We start from the raw sequence: 15,375 nt of genomic DNA on the forward strand, positions 1-15,375 counted from the left end.
CCAACACTAAGCTCCCTCAACTGTATGTTACTCTGCCTAGCTGTCGTAACACTACACATCAACACAAAGCTCTAGTGTAGCTGAGACGATGTCCCCTACTGCTCCAGCCAAGTGGTTTGACAGGCATGTCATACACTATATGGACACCCCTTTAAATTAGTCGATTCTGGCTATTTCAGCTACACCCGTTGCTGACAGGTGTATAAAACCGAGCACATGGCCATGCATTCTCCATAGACAAACGTTGTCAGTAGAATGGCCTGTACTGAAGAGCTCAGTGACTTTCAACGTGGCACCGTCATAGGATGCCACCTTTCCAACAAGTCAGTTTTCTGCCCTGCTAGAGCTGCCCTGGTCAACTGTAAGTGCTGTTATTGTGAACCGGAAACATCTAGGAGCAACAACGGCTCAGCCACCAAGTGGTAGGCCACACAAGCTCATAGAACGGGACTGCCGAGTGATTTAACAATCACTACCAAGTTCCAAACTGCCTCTGGAAGCAACGTCAGCACAATAACTGTTCGTCGGGAGCTTCATGAAATGGGTTTCCATGGCCAAGCAGCCGCACACAAGTCTAAGATCACCATGCGCGATGCCAAGCGTCGGCTGGAGAGGTGTACAGATCACCGCCATTGGGCTCTGGAGCAGTGGAAACACGTTGTCTGGAGTGATGAATCACACTTCACCATCTGGTAGTCCGACTGACGAATCTGGGTTTGACAGATGCCAGAAGAACGCTACCTGGCCGAATGCATAGTGCCAACTGCAAATTTGGTGAAGGAGGAATAATGGTCTGGGGCTGTTTTTCCTTAGTTCCTGTGAAGGGAAAACGCTACAACATACAACGACATTCTAGACGATTCTGTGCTTCCAACTTTGTGGCAACAGTTTGCCCTTTCCTGTTTCAGCATGACAATGTCCCCGTGCACAAAGCGATGTCCATACAGAAATGGTTTGTCAAGATCACTGTGGAAGAACTTTACTGGCCTGCACATAGCCCTGACCTCAACCCCATTGAACACCTTTGGGATGAATTGGAACGCTGACTGCGAGCCAGGCCTAATCGCCCAACATCGGTGGCAAGTCCCCTCAGCAATGTTCCCACATCTAGTGGAAAGCCTCTCCAGAAGAGTGGAGGCTGTTATCTTCTTATGGTATAGGGGACGGTTGCGTCCCAAAAAAACAAATATTTTTTTAAATATAAAAATCAAACATTTATTAAATCACACATGTAAGATACTCAATTAAAGCTACACTCGTTGTGAATCCAGCCAACATGTCAGATTTTTAAAAGGCTTTTCGGCGAACACATAAGAAGCTATTATCTGATGATAGCACTAGCAGTAAACAAAGAGGGTAGCATATTTCAACGCTGCAGGCGCGACACAAAACGCAGAAATAAAATATAAAACATGCATTACCTTTGACGAGCTTCTTTTCTTGGCACTCCAATATGTCCCATAAACATCACAATTGGTCCTTTTGTTCGATTAATTCCGTCCATATATTTCCAAATGTCCATTTATTTGACGCGTTTGATCCAGAAAAAAACAGCTTCCAAAAAACGCAACGTCACTACAAAATATTTCAAAAGTTGCCTATAAACTTTGCCAAAATATTTCAAACAACTTTAGGTATTTTTAAACGTTAATAATTGTTGTCTATCTGTGTTCAATACAGGAAGACAACAAACCAACGCTACTTTTCACATCTTGCGCAACTCTCAACAGTGTTACCCAGTTCCTAGATGGCCGTACTTCTTCATTGCACAAATTAATAACCTCAACCAAATTCCAAAGACTGGTGACATCCAGTGGAAGCGGTAAGAACTGAAAACAGGTTCCTAAGAAATATCATTTGTCAATGAGAACTCAGTGAACAGACAGAGACCAAAAACAAAACAATTCTGAATGGTTAGTCCTCGGGGTTTTGCCTGCTACATAAGTTCTGTTATACTCACAGACATGATTCAAACAGTTTTCGAAACTTCAGAGTGTTTTCTATCCAAATCTACTAATAATATGCATATCTTATATTGCTGGCATGAGTAGCAGGAAGTTGAAATTGGGCACGCTATTTATCCAAAAGTGAAAATGCTGCCCCCTATGCCTTATGAAGTTATAGCAGCAAAGGGGAGACAAAATCCATATTAATGCCCATGATTTTGGAATGAGATTTTCGACAAGTAGGGTCCTACATATTTTTGGTCATATAGTCTCTAGTCCTCTCAATAACAACAGAGAGAGAGAGACTAAACAGTCAGCCCTGTGACTTGGGACTATTCAGTCAGCCCTGTGACTTGGGACTAAACAGTCAGCCCTGTGACTTGGGACTAAACAGTCAGCCCTGTGACTTGGGACTAAACAGTCAGCCCTGTGACTTGGGACTATTCAGTCAGCCCTGTGACTTGGGACTAAACACTCAGCCCTGTGACTTGGGACTAAACAGGCAGCCCTGTGACTTGGGACTAAACAGGCAGCCCTGTGACTTGGGACTAAACAGGCAGCCCTGTGACTTGGGACTAAACAGGCAGCCCTGTGACTTGGGACTAAACAGGCAGCCCTGTGACTTGGGACTAAACAGGCAGCCCTGTGACTTGGGACTAAACAGGCAGCCCTGTGACTTGGACTAAACAGGCAGCCCTGTGACTTGGGACGAAACAGTCAGCCCTGTGACTTGGGACGAAACAGTCAGCCCTGTGACTTGGGACTATTCAGTCAGCCCTGTGACTTGGGACTATTCAGTCAGCCCTGTGACTTGGGACTATTCAGTCAGCCCTGTGACTTGGGACTATTCAGTCAGCCCTGTGACTTGGGACTATTCAGTCAGCCCTGTGACTTGGGACTATTCAGTCAGCCCTGTGACTTGGGACTATTCAGTCAGCCCTGTGACTTGGGACTATTCAGTCAGCCCTGTGACTTGGGACTATTCAGTCAGCCCTGTGACTTGGGACTATTCAGTCAGCCCTGTGACTTGGGACTAAACAGTCAGCCCTGTGACTTGGGACTATTCAGTCAGCCCTGTGACTTGGGACTATTCAGTCAGCCCTGTGACTTGGGACTATTCAGTCAGCCCTGTGACCTGGGACTAAACAGTCAGCCCTGTGACCTGGGACTAAACAGTCAGCCCTGTGACCTGGGACTAAACAGTCAGCCCTGTGACTTGGACTAAACAGTCAGCCCTGTGACTTGGGACTATACAGTCAGCCCTGTGACTTGGGACTAAACAGGCAGCCCTGTGACTTGGGACTAAACAGGCAGCCCTGTGACTTGGGACTAAACAGGCAGCCCTGCGACTTGGGACTAAACAGGCAGCCCTGCGACTTGGGACTAAACAGGCAGCCCTGCGACTTGGGACTAAACAGGCAGCCCTGCGACTTGGGACTAAACAGGCAGCCCTGCGACTTGGGACTAAACAGGCAGCCCTGCGACTTGGGACTAAACAGGCAGCCCTGCGACTTGGGACTAAACAGTCAGCCCTGCGACTTGGGACTAAACAGTCAGCCCTGCGACTTGGACTAAACAGGCAGCCCTGCGACTTGGACTAAACAGGCAGCCCTGCGACTTGGACTAAACAGGCAGCCCTGTGACTTGGACTAAACAGGCAGCCCTGTGACTTGGACTAAACAGGCAGCCCTGTGACTTGGACTAAACAGGCAGCCCTGTGACTTGGACTAAACAGGCAGCCCTGTGACTTGGACTAAACAGGCAGCCCTGTGACTTGGACTAAACAGGCAGCCCTGTGACTTGGACTAAACAGGCAGCCCTGTGACTTGGGACTAAACAGTCAGCCCTGTGACTTGGGACTAAACAGTCAGCCCTGTGACTTGGGACTAAACAGTCAGCCCTGTGACTTGGGACTAAACAGTCAGCCCTGTGACTTGGGACTAAACAGTCAGCCCTGTGACTTGGGACTAAACAGTCAGCCCTGTGACTTGGGACTAAACAGTCAGCCCTGTGACTTGGGACTAAACAGTCAGCCCTGTGACTTGGGACTATTCAGTCAGCCCTGTGACTTGGGACTAAACAGTCAGCCCTGTGACTTGGACTAAACAGTCAGCCCTGTGACCTGGGACTAAACAGTCAGCCCTGTGACTTGGACTAAACAGTCAGCCCTGTGACTTGGGACTAAACAGTCAGCCCTGTGACTTGGGACTAAACTGTCAGCCCTGTGACCTGGGACTAAACAGTCAGCCCTGTGACTGGGACTAAACAGTCAGCCCTGTGACTTGGGACTATTCAGTCAGCCCTGTGACTTGGGACTATTCAGTCAGCCCTGTGACTTGGGACTAAACAGGCAGCCCTGTGACTTGGGACTAAACAGGCAGCCCTGTGACTTGGGACTATTCAGGCAGCCCTGTGACTTGGGACTAAACAGGCAGCCCTGTGACTTGGGACTATTCAGGCAGCCCTGTGACTTGGACTATTCAGTCAGCCCTGTGACTTGGGACTATTCAGTCAGCCCTGTGACTTGGGACTATTCAGTCAGCCCTGTGACTTGGACTAAACAGGCAGCCCTGTGACTTGGACTAAACAGGCAGCCCTGTGACTTGGGACTAAACAGGCAGCCCTGTGACTTGGGACTAAACAGGCAGCCCTGTGACTTGGGACTATTCAGGCAGCCCTGTGACTTGGGACTAAACAGTCAGCCCTGTGACTTGGGACTAAACAGTCAGCCCTGTGACTTGGGACTAAACAGTCAGCCCTGTGACTTGGGACTATTCAGTCAGCCCTGTGACTTGGGACTAAACAGTCAGCCCTGTGACTTGGGACTAAACAGTCAGCCCTGTGACTTGGGACTATTCAGTCAGCCCTGTGACTTGGGACTAAACAGTCAGCCCTGTGACTTGGGACTATTCAGTCAGCCCTGTGACTTGGGACTAAACAGTCAGCCCTGTGACTTGGGACTATTCAGTCAGCCCTGTGACTGGGGCTGGGGGTGCAGAGAGAGGAGAGGGAATGTGTGGCAGACTTCCAGACATATCTCTGCTGCTTGGCACACAGACATGTTTGTTATGGAACATATGTATTAGATCATCAGCTTGTTTCTATGTAAAGTAATATTGTTCTGTGTGACATTAACAGTGCCTGTCAGAATAGGTTCCTGAACTGAACACGCTGGTGCCCCAGACATTCACAGTGCCTGTCAGAATAGGTTCCTGAACTGAACACGCTGGTGTCCCCAGACATTCACAGTGCCTGTCAGAATAGGTTCCTGAACTGAACACGCTGGTGTCCCCAGACATTCACAGTGCCTGTCAGAATAGGTTCCTGAACTGAACACGCTGGTGTCCCCAGACATTCACAGTGCCTGTCAGAATAGGTTCCTGAACTGAACACGCTGGTGTCCCCAGACATTAACAGTGCTAGTCAGAATAGGTTTCTGAACTGAACACGCTGGTGTCCCCAGACATTCACAGTGCCTGTCAGAATAGGTTCCTGAACTGAACACGCTGGTGTCCCCAGACATTCACAGTGCCTGTCAGAATAGGTTCCTGAACTGAACACGCTGGTGTCCCAGACATTCACAGTGCCTGTCAGAATAGGTTCCTGAACTGAACACGCTGGTGTCCCCAGACATTCACAGTGCCTGTCAGAATAGGTTCCTGAACTGAACACGCTGGTGTCCCAGACATTCACAGTGCCTGTCAGAATAGGTTCCTGAACTGAACACGCTGGTGTCCCCAGACATTAACAGTGCTAGTCAGAATAGGTTTCTGAACTGAACACGCTGGTGTCCCCAGACATTCACAGTGCCTGTCAGAATAGGTTCCTGAACTGAACACGCTGGTGTCCCAGACATTCACAGTGCCTGTCAGAATAGGTTCCTGATCTGAACACGCTGGTGTCCCAGACATTCACAGTGCCTGTCAGAATAGGTTCCTGAACTGAACACGCTGGTGTCCCCAGACATTCACAGTGCCTGTCAGAATAGGTTCCTGAACTGAACACGCTGGTGTCCCCAGACATTCACAGTGCCTGTCAGAATAGGTTCCTGAACTGAACACGCTGGTGTCCCCAGACATTCACAGTGCCTGTCAGAATAGGTTCCTGAACTGAACACGCTGGTGTCCCAGACATTCACAGTGCCTGTCAGAATAGGTTCCTGAACTGAACACGCTGGTGTCCCCAGACATTCACAGTGCCTGTCAGAATAGGTTCCTGAACTGAACACGCTGGTGTCCCAGACATTCACAGTGCCTGTCAGAATAGGTTCCTGAACTGAACACGCTGGTGTCCCCAGACATTAACAGTGCTAGTCAGAATAGGTTTCTGAACTGAACACGCTGGTGTCCCCAGACATTCACAGTGCCTGTCAGAATAGGTTCCTGAACTGAACACGCTGGTGTCCCCAGACATTCACAGTGCCTGTCAGAATAGGTTCCTGAACTGAACACGCTGGTGTCCCAGACATTCACAGTGCCTGTCAGAATAGGTTCCTGAACTGAACACGCTGGTGTCCCCAGACATTCACAGTGCCTGTCAGAATAGGTTCCTGAACTGAACACGCTGGTGTCCCAGACATTCACAGTGCCTGTCAGAATAGGTTCCTGAACTGAACACGCTGGTGTCCCAGACATTCACAGTGCCTGTCAGAATAGGTTCCTGAACTGAACACGCTGGTGTCCCCAGACATTAACAGTGCTAGTCAGAATAGGTTTCTGAACTGAACACGCTGGTGTCCCCAGACATTCACAGTGCCTGTCAGAATAGGTTCCTGAACTGAACACGCTGGTGTCCCCAGACATTCACAGTGCCTGTCAGAATAGGTTCCTGAACTGAACACGCTGGTGTCCCAGACATTCACAGTGCCTGTCAGAATAGGTTCCTGAACTGAACACGCTGGTGTCCCAGACATTCACAGTGCCTGTCAGAATAGGTTCCTGAACTGAACACGCTGGTGTCCCCAGACATTAACAGTGCTAGTCAGAATAGGTTTCTGAACTGAACACGCTGGTGTCCCCAGACATTCACAGTGCCTGTCAGAATAGGTTCCTGAACTGAACACGCTGGTGTCCCCAGACATTCACAGTGCCTGTCAGAATAGGTTCCTGAACTGAACACGCTGGTGTCCCCAGACATTCACAGTGCCTGTCAGAATAGGTTCCTGAACTGAACACGCTGGTGTCCCCAGACATTCACAGTGCCTGTCAGAATAGGTTCCTGAACTGAACACGCTGGTGTCCCAGACATTCACAGTGCCTGTCAGAATAGGTTCCTGAACTGAACACGCTGGTGTCCCCAGACATTAACAGTGCTAGTCAGAATAGGTTCCTGATCTGAACACGCTGGTGTCCCAGACATTCACAGTGCCTGTCAGAATAGGTTCCTGAACTGAACACGCTGGTGTCCCCAGACATTCACAGTGCCTGTCAGAATAGGTTCCTGAACTGAACACGCTGGTGTCCCCAGACATTCACAGTGCCTGTCAGAATAGGTTCCTGAACTGAACACGCTGGTGTCCCCAGACATTCACAGTGGTAGTCAGAATAGGTTCCTGAACTGAACACGCTGGTGTCCCAGACATTCACAGTGCCTGTCAGAATAGGTTCCTGAACTGAACACGCTGGTGTCCCAGACATTCACAGTGCCTGTCAGAATAGTTTCCTGAACTGAACACGCTGGTGTCCCCAGACATTCACAGTGCCTGTCAGAATAGGTTCCTGAACTGAACACGCTGGTGTCCCCAGACATTCACAGTGCCTGTCAGAATAGGTTCCTGAACTGAACACGCTGGTGTCCCAGACATTCACAGTGCCTGTCAGAATAGTTTCCTGAACTGAACACGCTGGTGTCCCAGACATTCACAGTGCCTGTCAGAATAGGTTCCTGATCTGAACACGCTGGTGTCCCAGACATTCACAGTGCCTGTCAGAATAGGTTCCTGAACTGAACACGCTGGTGTCCCCAGACATTCACAGTGCCTGTCAGAATAGTTTCCTGAACTGAACACGCTGGTGTCCCCAGACATTCACAGTGCCTGTCAGAATAGTTTCCTGAACTGAACACGCTGGTGTCCCCAGACATTCACAGTGCCTGTCAGAATAGGTTCCTGAACTGAACACGCTGGTGTCCCCAGACATTCACAGTGCCTGTCAGAATAGGTTTCTGAACTGAACACGCTGGTGTCCCCAGACATTCACAGTGCCTGTCAGAATAGGTTTCTGAACTGAACACGCTGGTGTCCCAGACATTCACAGTGCCTGTCAGAATAGTTTCCTGAACTGAACACGCTGGTGTCCCCAGACATTCACAGTGCCTGTCAGAATAGGTTCCTGAACTGAACACGCTGGTGTCCCCAGACATTAACAGTGGTAGTCAGAATAGTTTCCTGAACTGAACATGCTGGTGTCCCCAGACATTCACAGTGCCTGTCAGAATAGTTTCCTGAACTGAACACGCTGGTGTCCCAGACATTCACAGTGGTAGTCAGAATAGTTTCCTGAACTGAACACGCTGGTGTCCCCAGACATTCACAGTGCCTGTCAGAATAGTTTCCTGAACTGAACACGCTGGTGTCCCCAGACATTAACAGTGGTAGTCAGAATAGTTTCCTGAACTGAACATGCTGGTGTCCCCAGACATTCACAGTGCCTGTCAGAATAGTTTCCTGAACTGAACACGCTGGTGTCCCAGACATTCACAGTGCCTGTCAGAATAGTTTCCTGAACTGAACACGCTGGTGTCCCAGACATTCACAGTGCCTGTCAGAATAGTTTCCTGAACTGAACACGCTGGTGTCCCAGACATTCACAGTGCCTGTCAGAATAGTTTCCTGAACTGAACACGCTGGTGTCCCAGACATTCACAGTGGTAGTCAGAATAGGTTTCTGAACTGAACACACTGGTGTCCCCAGACATTCACAGTGCTAGTCAGAATAGGTTCCTGAACTGAACATGCTGGTGTCCCAGACATTCACAGTGCCTGTCAGAATAGTTTCCTGAACTGAACACGCTGGTGTCCCAGACATTCACAGTGGTAGTCAGAATAGGTTCCTGAACTGAACACTCTGGTGTCCCCACACATTCACAGTGCCTGTCAGAATAGTTTCCTGAACTGAACCCGCTGGTGTCCCAGACATTCACAGTGGTAGTCAGAATAGGTTCCTGAACTGAACACGCTGGTGTCCCCACACATTCACAGTGCCTGTCAGAATAGTTTCCTGAACTGAACACGCTGGTGTCCCAGACATTCACAGTGGTAGTCAGAATAGGTTCCTGAACTGAACATGCTGGTGTCCCCACACATTCACAGTGCCTGTCAGAATAGTTTCCTGAACTGAACATGCTGGTGTCCCAGACATTCACAGTGGTAGTCAGAATAGGTTCCTGAACTGAACATGCTGGTGTCCCAGACATTCACAGTGGTAGTCAGAATAGGTTCCTGAACTGAACACGCTGGTGTCCCAGACATTCACAGTGGTAGTCAGAATAGGTTCCTGATCTGAACACGCTGGTGTCCCAGACATTAACAGTGCCTGTCAGAATAGTTTCCTGAACTGAACACGCTGGTGTCCCAGACATTCACAGTGCTAGTCAGAATAGGTTTCTGAACTGAACACGCTGGTGTCCCCAGACATTCACAGTGCTAGTCAGAATAGGTTTCTGAACTGAACACGCTGGTGTCCCCAGACATTCACAGTGCTAGTCAGAATAGGTTTCTGAACTGAACACGCTGGTGTCCCAGACATTCACAGTGCTAGTCAGAATAGTTTCCTGAACTGAACATGCTGGTGTCCCAGACATTCACAGTGGTAGTCAGAATAGGTTCCTGATCTGAACACGCTGGTGTCCCAGACATTCCCAGTGCTAGTCAGAATAGGTTTCTGAACTGAACACGCTGGTGTCCCCAGACATTCTTATCTTTCTCATGGAGCTCAGAGGAAATCACACTGCTGTTTAGAGAGACGGGGATAGGAAGTAAAAAGACTTCTTTTAATAATAATAACGATACATCACAATATCAGCAATGTGGAATATCAACGCTTCAAATGTGAGGCAGCCATGTTGTTTTGTCATACTGAGATCCACAGGCAGATTAGCAGTCTGATCCTCAACAGTTTGGATTCTTCCAGCGGCCTAATATGACAGATGTATTTTCTGATATAAAGGCTTTATTTCAGATCCCACCATGTAATTAACTCAGGCTTTGAACTAGATCAATTATTGAAAGAAACTATTGTTCATTTAACTTTTAACTGCAAGCAAAGCTTTCCCTCTGTGTCTGCTGAGCACATTGTTCATGGTAGCAGGTCAATAACTCAATAGGCGTGCAAGCAGGTGGACAAATCTGCAGTGACCTGGGGAATTCTTGGCCTGACCCCTGAAGCACTGGAGTGAAACTTTCTGTGTAAAACTGTTAGTGGGGTTCTCAACATTACTGCTGCTTCACTTTGAGGCTCTGTTACCGCTCTGCTCAAAGCTCTGGGGCTTCCTTTCTCTCTCTCTGCCTTCTCCCCCTCTCTCTCTGCCTTCTCTCTCCCCCCTCCCTCTCTCTCTCCCTCCCTCTCTGCCTTCTCCCTCTCTCTCCCCCTCTCTCTCTGCCTTCTCCCCATCTCTCTCTCTGCCTTCTCCCGCTCTCCCCGCCTCTCTCTCTGCCTTCTCCCCATCTCTCTCTGCCTTCTCTCTCTCTCTCTCTCTCTCTCTCTCTCTGCCTTCTCCCTCTCTCTCCCCCTCTCTCTGTCTTCTCCCCCTCTCTCTGTCTTCTCCCCCTCTCTATCTGCCTTCTCCCTCTCTCTCCCCCTCTCTCTCTGCCTTTTCCCTCTCTCTCCCCCTCTCTCTCTGCCTTTTCCCTCTCTCTCCCCCTCTCTCTCTGCCTTCTCTCTCTCGCTCTCTCTCTGCACCTCTCCCTCTCTCTCTGCCTCTCCCTCTCTCTCTGCCTCCTCTCCCTCTCTCTGCCTCTCCCTCTCTCTCTGCACCTCTCCCTCTCTCTCTGCCCTCTCTCTGCCCTCTCCTCTCTGCCCTCTCCTTTCTCTCTGCTCCTCTCCCCCTCTCTCTCTGCCCTCTCCCTCTCTCTCTCGCCTCTCTCTGCCTCTCCCTCTCTCTCTGCCCTCTCCCTCTCTCTCTGCGCCTCTCCCTCTCTCTCTGCCTTCTCCCTCTCTCTCCCCCTACTCTCTCTGCACCTCTCTCTGCCCTCTCTCCCTCTCTCTCTGCGCCTCTCTCTCTCTCTCTCTGCCCTCCCCTCTCTCTCTGCCCTCTCCCTCTCTCTCTGCCCTCTCCCCTCTCTCTCTGCCCTCTCCCCCTCTCTCTGCCCTCTCCCCCTCTCTGCGCTCTCCCTTTCTCTCTGCCCTCTCCCCCTCTCTCTCTGCGCCTCTCCTTCTCTCTCTGCCCTCTCCCTTTCTCTCTGCCCTCTCCCCCTCTCTCTGCCCTCTCCCTCTCTCTCTGCGCCTCTCTCTCTCTGCCCTCTCCCTCTCTCTCTGCGCCTCTCTCTCTGCACCTCTCCCTCTCTCTCTGCACCTCTCCCTCTCTCTCTGCACCTCTCCCTCTCTCTCTGCACCTCTCCCTCTCTCTCTGCCCTCTCTCTGCGCCTCTCCTCTCTCTGCCCTCTCCCTTTCTCTCTGCTCTCTCCCCCTCTCTCTCTGCCCTCTCCCTTTCTCTCTGCCCTCTCCCCCGCTCTCTCTGCCCTCTCCCTCTCTCTCTGCCTCTCTCTCTGCCCTCTACCTCTCTCTCTGCGCTCTCCCTCTCTCTCTGCGCCTCTCCCTCTCTCTCTGCCTTCTCCCTCTCTCTCCCCTACTCTCTCTGCACCTCTCTCTGCCCTCTCTCCCTCTCTCTCTGCGCCTCTCTCTCTCTCTCTCTGCCCTCTCCCTTTCTCTCTGCCCTCTCCCCCTCTCTCTCTGCGCCTCTCCCTCTCTCTCTGCCCTCTCCCCTCTCTCTGCCCTCTCCCCTCTCTCTGCGCCTCTCCCTCTCTCTGCCCTCTCCCCTCTCTCTCTGCGCCTCTCCTTCTCTCTCTGCCCTCTCCCTTTCTCTCTGCCCTCTCCCTCTCTCTCTGCCCTCTCCCTCTCTCTCTGCGCCTCTCTCTCTGCCCTCTCCCTCTCTCTCTGCGCCTCTCTCTCTGCCCTCTCCCTCTCTCTCTGCGCCTCCCCCTCTCTCTCGCCTCCCCCTCTCTCTCTCTCTGCGCCTCCCCCTCTCTCTCTGCGCCTCCCCTCTCTCTCTGCCCTCTCCCTCTCTCTCTGCCCTCTCCCTCTGCCCTCTCCCCCTCTCTCTCTGCCCTCTCCCTCTCTCTCTCTCTCTCTCTCTCTGTTGCTTTACAGCTCTCCCCTCTGAGCGGCTAATTCCTCCGTTCCCCCTGAAGTGTCATTACCAAGAGCCAATTGTTTTGCAGAGCTTCAAATCTAAAACATGGAAACCTTTAAACCATTAGAATGGATTCTTTGAATGTTTCTCAGAACACGGTTTACAACCACAAGGTAAACAAACTGAACTATCAGGAAGAAGAGTTATTCTCATATTGTCCAGATCAGCCACAAGGTAAACAAACTGAACTATCAGGAAGAAGAGTTATTCTCATATTGTCCAGATCAGCCAGCCAAAAAGGAGGTAAAGTTTGCTGCGTCGCCATTACGATTAATAATGTTGGACCCACTTGGTTTTATAGGAGCATGAAAACAGATGCCTCCAGTCCCTCCCTCCACACTGGAATGATTATTGTGCAGAGCGCTGGAGCAGGTCTGAAAGCTGTTACTTATAGTAGAGGACTATAGTCAGAACTGTTATTTATAGTAGAGGACTATAGTCAGAACTGTTACTTATAGTAGAGGACTATAGTCAGAACTGTTACTTATAATAGAGGACTATAGTTAGAACTGTTACTTATAGTAGAGGACTATAGTCAGAACTGGGCTGCTGTTACTTATAATAGAGGACTATAGTCAGAACTGTTACTTATAATAGAGGACTATAGTCAGAACTGTTACTTATAATAGAGGACTATAGTCAGAACTGTTACTTATAATAGAGGACTATAGTCAGAACTGGGCTGCTGTTACTTATAGTAGAGGACTATAGTCAGAACTGTTACTTATAGTAGAGGACTATAGTCAGAACTGTTACTTATAATAGAGGACTATAGTCAGAACTGTTACTTATAATAGAGGACTATAGTCAGAACTGGGCTGCTGTTACTTATAGTAGAGGACTATAGTCAGAACTGTTACTTATAGTAGAGGACTATAGTCAGAACTGTTACTTATAATAGAGGACTATAGTCAGAACTGTTACTTATAATAGAGGCCTATAGTCAGAACTGTTACTTATAATAGAGGACTATAGTCAGAACTCTTACTTATAATAGAGGACTATAGTCAGAACTGTTACTTATAATAGAGGACTATAGTCAGAACTGGGCTGCTGTTACTTATAGTAGAGGACTATAGTCAGAACTGTTACTTATAGTAGAGGACTATAGTCAGAACTGTTACTTATAATAGAGGACTATAGTCAGAACTGTTACTTATAATAGAGGACTATAGTCAGAACTGTTACTTATAATAGAGGACTATAGTCAGAACTGTTACTTATAGTAGAGGACTATAGTCAGAACTGTAACTTATAATAGAGGACTATAGTCAGAACTGTTACTTATAATAGAGGACTATAGTCAGAACTGGGCTGTTGTTACTTATAGTAGAGGACTATAGTCAGAACTGTTACTTATAATAGAGGACTATAGTCAGAACTGGGCTGCTGTTACTTATAGTAGAGGACTATAGTCAGAACTGTTACTTATAGTAGAGGACTATAGTCAGAACTGTTACTTATAGTAGAGGACTATAGTCAGAACTGTTACTTATAATAGAGGACTATAGTCAGAACTGTTACTTATAATAGAGGACTATAGTCAGAACTGGGCTGCTGTTACTTATAGTAGAGGACTATAGTCAGAACTGTTACTTATAATAGAGGACTATAGTCAGAACTGGGCTGCTGTTACTTATAGTAGAGGACTATAGTCAGAACTGTTACTTATAGTAGAGGACTATAGTCAGAACTGTTACTTATAGTAGAGGACTATAGTCAGAACTGTTACTTATAGTAGAGGGCTATAGTCAGAACTGTTACTTATAATAGAGGACTATAGTCAGAACTGGGCTGCTGTTACTTATAATAGAGGACTATAGTCAGAACTGTTACTTATAGTAGAGGGCTATAGTCAGAACTGGGCTGCTGTTACTTATAATAGAGGACTATAGTCAGAACTGTTACTTATAATAGAGGACTATAGTCAGAACTGTTACTTATAGTAGAGGACTATAGTCAGAACTGTTACTTATAATAGAGGACTAGTCAGAACTGTTACTTATAGTAGAGGACTATAGTCAGAACTGTTACTTATAGTAGAGGACTATAGTCAGAACTGTTACTTATAATAGAGGACTATAGTCAGAACTGTTACTTATAATAGAGGACTATAGTCAGAACTGTTACTTATAATAGAGGACTATAGTCAGAACTGGGCTGCTGTTATTTATAGTAGAGGGCTATAGTCAGAACTGTTACTTATAATAGAGGACTATAGTCAGAACTGTTACTTATAATAGAGGGCTATAGTCAGAACTGGGCTGCTGTTACTTATAATAGAGGACTATAGTCAGAACTGTTACTTATAATAGAGGACTATAGTCAGAACTGTTACTTATAATAGAGGACTATAGTCAGAACTGGGCTGCTGTTACTTATAGTAGAGGTCTATAGTCAGAACTGTTATTTATAGTATAGGACTATAGTCAGAACTCTTACTTATAATAGAGGACTATAGTCAGAACTGTTACTTATAATAGAGGACTATAGTCAGAACTGTTACTTATAGTAGAGGGCTATAGTCAGAACTGTTACTTATAGTAGAGGACTATAGTCAGAACTGTTACTTATAGTAGAGCGCTATAGTCAGAACTGTTATTTATAGTAGAGGACTATAGTCAGAACTGTTACTTATAGTAGAGGGCTATAGTCAGAACTGGGCTGCTGTTACTTATAGTAGAGGACTATAGTCAGAACTGTTACTTATAGTAGAGGGCTATAGTCAGAACTGTTATTTATAGTAGAGGACTATAGTCAGAACTGTTACTTATAGTAGAGGGCTATAGTCAGAACTGGGCTGCTGTTACTTATAGTAGAGGACTATAGTCAGAACTGTTACTTATAGTAGAGGACTATAGTCAGAACTGTTACTATAGTCAGAACTGTTACTTATAATAGAGGACTATAGTCAGAACTGTTACTTATAGTAGAGGACTATAGTCAGAACTGTTACTTATAATAGAAGACTATAGTCAGAACTGTTACTTATAGTAGAGGGCTATAGTCAGAACTGTTACTTATAATAGAGTACTATAGTCAGAACTGTTACTTATAATAGAGGACTATAGTCAGAACTGTT

The 15,375-nt window shown here is 47.7% G+C and overlaps 1 protein-coding gene across 1 annotated transcript in view; it reads left to right on the plus strand.

The window, feature by feature from the left end:
- The first annotated feature begins 540 nt into the window (after window positions 1-540).
- LOC135573598 (AT-rich interactive domain-containing protein 5B-like) overlaps window positions 541-15,375 on the plus strand; it is a 168,158-nt gene continuing 153,323 nt past the window's right edge. Inside the window, 1 exon segment of the mRNA XM_065022861.1 lies at window positions 541-660. Within this exon segment, the coding sequence (XP_064878933.1) occupies window positions 541-660 (120 nt within the window).

The sequence above is a fragment of the Oncorhynchus nerka genome, linkage group LG10 (assembly GCF_034236695.1).
Source record: "Oncorhynchus nerka isolate Pitt River linkage group LG10, Oner_Uvic_2.0, whole genome shotgun sequence".
Classification (NCBI taxonomy): domain Eukaryota; kingdom Metazoa; phylum Chordata; class Actinopteri; order Salmoniformes; family Salmonidae; genus Oncorhynchus; species Oncorhynchus nerka.